This window comes from Otolemur garnettii, unplaced genomic scaffold (assembly GCF_000181295.1).
Source record: "Otolemur garnettii isolate 467f Iridium unplaced genomic scaffold, OtoGar3 scaffold00018, whole genome shotgun sequence".
NCBI classification, from domain to species: domain Eukaryota; kingdom Metazoa; phylum Chordata; class Mammalia; order Primates; family Galagidae; genus Otolemur; species Otolemur garnettii.
Window position 1 is genome coordinate 22,686,140 of NW_003852413.1, and position 7,016 is coordinate 22,693,155.

General features: G+C 51.2%; 1 protein-coding gene and 1 pseudogene across 1 annotated transcript in view; one reads left to right on the plus strand and one right to left on the minus strand.

Moving 5' to 3' along the window:
• Positions 1 to 248: 248 nt before the first annotated feature.
• On the minus strand, positions 249 to 450 carry LOC111724060 (annotated as a pseudogene).
• Positions 451 to 1,078: 628 nt separating this feature from the next.
• The window catches only part of KRT32 (keratin 32), a 6,393-nt gene continuing 455 nt past the window's right edge, over positions 1,079 to 7,016 (plus strand). Inside the window, exons 1-6 of the mRNA XM_003786376.1 lie at positions 1,079 to 1,561; positions 2,213 to 2,295; positions 2,459 to 2,615; positions 3,944 to 4,105; positions 4,184 to 4,309; positions 5,020 to 5,240. Coding sequence (XP_003786424.1) covers positions 1,079 to 1,561; positions 2,213 to 2,295; positions 2,459 to 2,615; positions 3,944 to 4,105; positions 4,184 to 4,309; positions 5,020 to 5,240 — 1,232 coding nt within the window. The remainder of the gene's footprint in view (positions 1,562 to 2,212; positions 2,296 to 2,458; positions 2,616 to 3,943; positions 4,106 to 4,183; positions 4,310 to 5,019; positions 5,241 to 7,016) is intronic.

The following is a 7,016-nucleotide window of genomic DNA, read 5'->3' on the forward strand; positions in this document are numbered from 1 at the left end:
TCTGCCACCACAGAGAGCAAAAGTAGAGCCTGTTCCAACCAGTTCTATCTCATTCTGTTCAAACAACAATCACTCAACAACTCTGTAGATGGCGCAGTGATAATCATATGAGGATCCAGAGGCGGTCAAGATCAAGCATCTACCTACCAGCAATGCTTGTGATATTGATCTACTTTTCCAAGAGGAGAGTCCAGCTGGAAGGATATCCTGCTTCTTAGGTTTTCTCTCTTCTTTTTATTTTTCTTTTGGAGGGGTGCACCATTCCTGGAGGTACAGTACCAGGTCGATGCATGGCGTGGATGAAGCAAGCTCCCATTCCAACTCTCTACTCCAAAAATCCATTTAATATATTATCCTCAGATGTAGGACAGGATATAGAGGATGTATCAGATACTAAACTGATGAGAACAGATACTACACTTGATCTTAGCCAAAAGGCCAGACAGTGATCTGTGTCCTGAGTTCCTTCTCTCCTTCCTGAAGTTTTTCTTCCCCTTGGCAGGAAGGTGGTGCCTGTGAGGAAGCCTCTGAGGTTCCTTTTCCTTTCTCCCTGGATTGATGATGCTGCCAGTATTGGAGCAGCTTCTGTCACCCACACGTTTCCTTGTGAAGGGGTCAGGCCTCTTCCCACAGGGAATGCTTTCATTACAACAGCGCTGCTCCCAGACCTGCAGCTCTCTCGGGACGTAGGGGGCAGGGTGCAGTGGGCACTGGCAATGGCTGTTGGGTCCAGGACATAGTCATCTGCAGCCCCGCCCTGATAATGAGGGCCCCAGCATGGGGCGGATGCTTTGAAGATGTCTCTGGAAGCTCTCCCCTGGTGGTCAATAACAGGAGCTCAGAGTGCTGCTTTAGTCAAATGACAAGTTTGGTATCTTTTATGAGGAGAGTAACTCCTTATTGGAAACCAAATTACAAATTAATTAGCAGCTTCCTCTGCAGCTGAGTGTAACGTCAACACCAGCCCACGATGACTTTCCAGTGTGAGCCCCCTCGCTCCAAGGGTATAAAAAGGTCCATGTAGGGAAGGGTCTGTAGACACCCAGGTAGCTGCAGCTGAGGAGAAGAGCATCTCATCATGACTTCCACCTGCTGTGTCACCAATAGCTTGCAAACCTCAGTCAAGAGCTATCCCCGGCCTTCCTCCGTCTGCTTGGGCAGTGTGAGCTGCCGGCCTGAGCCGTGCCTGGGCTATGTCTGCCAGCCTGTGGCACGCCTGCCCTCTGCCTGTGTGCCCACCACCTTTCGGCCAGCCAGTTGTGTCTCCAAGACCTTCCTATCCAGCTCCTGTTGGCCCAGCAGCTGCCGGCCAGCCAGTGGCATCCTCAGCTTCATGGGTCCCAGTGGCTGGTACGGTGAAGGGGCCTTCAGTGGCAGCGAGAAGGAGACCATGCAGTTTCTGAACGAACGCCTGGCCAGCTACTTGGAGAAGGTGCGGCAGCTGGAGCAGGAGAATGCGGAGCTGGAGGGCAAGATCCAAGAGGCCTCCCAGACCCAGGTGCTCACCACGTGTCCTGACTACCAGTCTTATTTCAGGACCATCGAGGAGCTTCAGCAGAAGGTGAGGGTGAACGGTGGGGTGAACGGATCCCCCGGAAAGGCATCTGGAATAGATGGCATTTGAATCTCATTAGCTTATTAAGCTATATGCAGGGAAAACAGATCTTCTTAGGGCAGAGGGTTATCTTATAATTTGAGCACTCAGCCAGAGCCCTTAAAGTGGAAAGAGTCTTAGTTTTACTATTGCTTGATTGCATGACTTTGGGAGGTCCCTTTCCTTCCCCAGGCCTCAGTGTCCTCATCTGTAGAGTGGGGGATAATAAAGGTCCTTATCTAATGGGATTGTCAGAGGATTCAATGAGGTGCAGGTAAAGTGTTTGCAAAGCCCCAGTACCTGATGAGTTTTCAGTAAGGTGCCAAGGACCCTTCTAATAGTGACATAAATGACTTTAGATATAATGACATTCTTTTCTTCCACATTGCTCAGTGTTAACAAAATGCGAAATTTGGATTTATGAAGTCACAGGTGCTTAAAAATAAGTTTCAAGTTCTCTAGGGACTAGCAGTTCACTTAATATCTCCCAGAGTTCCAAGGGCTTCCTCAAGGGTGGGGTGGGCTGCTGAGCCCCACCTTTGCTGCTGTCTCCCCCCGACTTGGGTTCCTTTTCCTTCTCATTCTGGACTAACCCCCTCTGCATGCCTTGGCCCACAGGTTCTGTGCACCAAGGCAGAGAACGCCAGGATGGTTGTGCATATTGATAATGCCAAGCTGGCTGCTGATGACTTCAGGACCAAGTGAGCTTGGCCAGGGGACTGGGAGGGGGGGCTCTGCCCCTGTGCACTCTTGAGGCCGCTTTCCATCAGTTGCACGGAGGGTTGGAAGGAGCCAGCAGCCCAAGGCCTTCCCTGAGTTCTGTGTTTACTTCCCCCCTCTGTTGCTGGCCCTGTCCTCGTGCAGGTATGAGGCAGAGCTGGCCATGCGGCAGCTGGTGGAGGCCGACATCAGTGGTCTGCGCAGAATCCTGGATGACCTGACCTTGTGCAAGGCTGACCTGGAGGCCCAGGTGGAGTCCCTGAAGGAGGAGCTGCTCTGTCTCAAGAAGAACCACGAGCAGGTGAGTCGGGAAGTCATGCTGTGGTGGCCCTGGGCAGCAGAGGGAGAAGGACGTGATATTTGCAGTTGGACAGATGTGGGTGAAATTCCCAAGCCTCCCGCTTCACCCATTTGTGGAAGCTGTCTGAGTCTCCTTCCCTGTAAAACAGGGAAACACTACCATGCAGGGTTATTGTGAGAATTTGATGGATGTGAGGTGGGTCACAGACCTGATCCAGGGTATGGATAAGAAACACCTGCCACTTGGTGGGCGCTCCGAAATGTAGCTCCTTTCCCTTCTGCCCTTCCTGGACTAGTGTGATGGCCAATGGCTCGCTCGTGGTCCCTGCATTTGCTTTCTAATGAAAGCCCACATCAGAGGTAGAGCAGGGCAGCAGAGCAGGAGCCGGTGGGTTATATTCCAGAACTCAGGTCAAAAGGCCTGTCCGTCTCTGCCAGAATGGACAGACTGCTACAGGCAGTCCCACCTTGAGGGTGAGCTGAACTGCAGAGGTTCCTTCTCTTTCTGTCTTCACCCTCCTTTCACATCCTCTCTTCTGCTTGCATATAATATACTTAAGGTGAAGCCACAGGCAAACCCTCTACTTGTTGATTTGTCCTCATCTCCTGCAGGTCTTTGGAGGGAAAGACCTCCATCCTGGGCATCTGGGTGCTGCAAAGCCCACCTCAGTCTTGGGGTGTTTCTCTTCCTTCCCTGGTTGACTGTCAACCTTTTGACTTGGGATTTGAATGAACAAGTGCCTCTGAATCCTGGCTGGCTTTCCTTGGGCTTAAGTGCAAAGTAACAATCAGTCACCATGTACTCACTGAGCACCCTAGGGCGCCTGACTCACCCCACTTAAATCAGAGAACTGGGAACTGTACCAAAAAGCCACTAATGAGGAGTTATCGTACACCCTAGAGACCTCAGTGACAACTTTCTGTCTTTGGCAACCAACCCTCGGGGCTGCGCACTCCAACTTGGCCCTTGAACTAGTCAAGCCAGCCTCCTGTGCTCTCCTTCCGGGATGAACACAGCCCAGAAGGGTGATTAGGAAGACCGAGGGTGTGAGTTTCCCATTTTAGCCCCGATGGATCAAACAAAGCCTGATGTTGCTCTTGGCTTCTGTCAAAGTGACAGGGGGTGTGGTGTTGGAGCCTCCCATCGTGGGGTGTCCACGTGGAGCTGGAAGACTGTTGAGATGCCAGCAGGAGAACTGAAGTCCTTAAAGACCCCTCTAAAGTTGTGATCTTTAGTGCCTTCTGTCGCATCTTTTCATGTCTCCCTGGGGAAATGAGCTGGGAATCCTCTGATTTTCACACTTGCCTGGGACTCTTGTGCCTTTTCAGGAAGTCAGTGCCCTCCGATGCCAGCTTGGGGACCGCCTTAACATTGAGGTGGATGCCGCACCCCCTGTGGATCTGACCAGGGTGCTGGAGGAGATGCGATGTCAGTATGAGGCCATGGTGGAGACCAACCGCAGGGACGTGGAGGATTGGTTCAACATGCAGGTGGGCTCTCGCAGGTGGGCCTGCCTCCTCAGTGTCCCCAGTCAGGGATTCCCAGCCTTCTCTTTCCCCCCACTGTAGATGGAGGAGCTGAACCAGCAGGTGGCCACAAGCTCCGAGCAGCTTCAGAGCTACCAGTCGGACATAATTGATCTGAGACGGACAGTCAACACGCTGGAGATCGAGCTACAGGCCCAGCACAGCCTGGTGAGTGCTGGTGGGTGGGCACCTCACCGTCTGGATTTGAGGCAGTTGCAAACACAGGTGCAGGCATCCAGGCGGGAGGAAGAGGAGGCCTGGACTGCAGCCACTGTGGATGCTTGCCCAGCTGACCTTCCCAGCAGGGAGGTTTCTGCCAAGGTCCAGCTTAGAGAGAAAAGGGACATGTTTCAAACCAGACATGGGTTAGATAGACTCTGTCAACATGACTTCCCAAGGAGGCATGTACTCTGCATACCCTGCTCTTCCAAACCTGTGGTTCTCAATGTCACCCATAGAGATTTTAAAAGTCCTGATACCCAGGTTGCTCTTTAAGCAATTTAACAGAGCCTCTGGAGGTGGAGCCTGGTTGTGAGTGTTTTTTTAGGGCTTCATGTCACTCTAATGCGCAGCTGGGGTTGAAAACCAGTGCTTTAAATGAAGCTACAGGAGAGGTACTTGGGGAAGCTCAGATCCAAAGCTTAAACCCAGACGAAGTTTGAAAAAGGAGGAACGGATTTAAGATACTTGGGTTCAAACCATGGTTCCATCACTCATCAGCTGTTCAACCTTGAACAAGTCAGTTGACCTTTCTAGGCTTCAGAACCCTGTCAAGTTCATTCCCGACATCAAAGAGAGAGTTAGCTCTTCTTGGTTCTCCCTGAACTATGCCATGGAAGACAGCTTCCTCTTCATGATGTGTCTCTCCTTTGCCTTAGAGGGACTCTCTAGAAAACACGCTGGCGGAGACAGAGGGCCGCTACAGCTCCCAGCTGGCCCAGGTGCAGTGCATGGTGACCAACGTGGAGGCCCAGCTGGCGGAGATCCGCTGTGACTTGGAGCGGCAGAACCAGGAGTACCAGATGCTGCTGGACGTGCGGGCCCGGCTGGAGGGCGAGATCAACACATACCGGGGCCTGCTGGAGAGCGAGGACTGCAAGTGAGCATGCCCAGTGGAGGGTCTGCCGAGAGATGTGGGCAAGGCTTGGGGAGGTTATAGAAAGAAGCTCGATCTAACCCTGAGGGCCCAGGCGCTTGGAACACCCTAGTCTTGACTAGGAGTCAGTAGGAAGCTGGTGTCCATACTGCTCTCTTGAGTCTGGAGAAATTCAGGGCGTAGTGTCCATGCTGCCCTCTTGAGTCTGGCCTGTCAGAGACCATTCTGTCCTGTTCCAAGTTGACAGATTCCTCCAAGAGCCTGCCATGGGCCAGGTGCTATAAAGGACCCCTAGGTGGATGATGACAAACATCTTCTCTCAGATTCTTTCCTTCTGTTTAGAGAGACAGGTGACTGCAGACTGTGATGTGGGGAGAGGTTTTGGCATATTGGAGGACAGTGGATAGCACTGTGGTAGGGGCAGGACAGGAATGGTCAGCTGGGGCCCATCCATGGAAGACCCCAGAAGTCACGCTAGTGAGGGTGGGATGTATTGTATATTAGCAGTTTGGAGGCCTTACTATTTTTGAGGAGGAAATGATAGAATTTACTTAACTGCCCATCTTTCCCATTAGACGTAAACATCTATAATGCAGAGACAATAGAATACATTTTTATTCCTGCCCTTGGCACACAGTAGATTCTCATCAAATGTTTCTTGGCCAAATCAATGAACTCTCAAAGCCACTCTTTGGGAAAATCATGCTGATGGCAGTGAGAAGAACTGAAAACTGGGAGGGGGAGCAGGAAGGGAAAGTGCCCAGAAGGCTTGGCCATGGTCTAGGTGAGCAAGGGTAGGGCCTGAGTCAGGGCAGGTAGAATCAGCAGGACGTGGCCACCAGATGCAGGATGCTACCTGTGGGCTGTGGAAGCCTGGTTGTAGTGGTTCCTCGTTCTAAGTTGAGCCTTGCTTCTCTGCCATTCAAAGTCTTACTCTTTAGGGCAAGTATTGCAAAGTCAAACATTTGCAGAACCCAGTCCATCGACATACAAGAGGTACAAGGTCCTGCAGAGACTGTGGAACCCTAGGGAGCTTGTGCCATATCTAAGGGAGGAAGGGCCATGCCTTAGGGGCCAATGCCACTGTGAGAGATGCAGGTTCAGTATCATTGGAGTTCCTAAGAGGTCAAGGGAAGCTGGGAATTGGGATTTTTTTTTAAACTATTCAATTCTTCTGATTTTAAATTATTTCCAAGAAATTAAGGAAATCACAGTGCCAGCCAACTGAAACACATTTCCAGCTGGATGTGGGCCTCGGGCTATTTGGTCTTCACCCAAGGTCCAGCGTGTTGTTTCTGGTTTTGAGCCCACGCCTGTCAGTCTCTGAGATCATTCTCTTTCCTTTCACTGTGTATTCATCCTACATTCATTCATTATTTGATCTTATTCAACACATCCTTAGTAAGTGCCAATTCTACCCTGTGCCAGCAATGCCGGGTGGGCACACATACACGGCTGCTGATGTCACTGCCTAACAGGGGAGACTGACTGTTGTAGGGTAATTATGAATCACCATGAAAAGAGGGACAGGGAGTACAACACAGAGAAATCAGGAGAGGCTTTAAGGAGGATGTGACAATCGAGTTGAGCTCTTAAGGAAGAGAAGAAATTGATTAAGAGAGAGAAGATTCTTCTAGAAGTAAGAAGTATGGCACCAGCCCTGTGGTTGGAGCAGCTGGAAGAAGGTCAGAGTACCTGGGGGTCAGAGAGCAATGGGGCTAGGAGGTGAAGCCAGGGCGAGAGGAGGTTGCAGGTCTTATCAGGGAAGCTGTTCTTTGT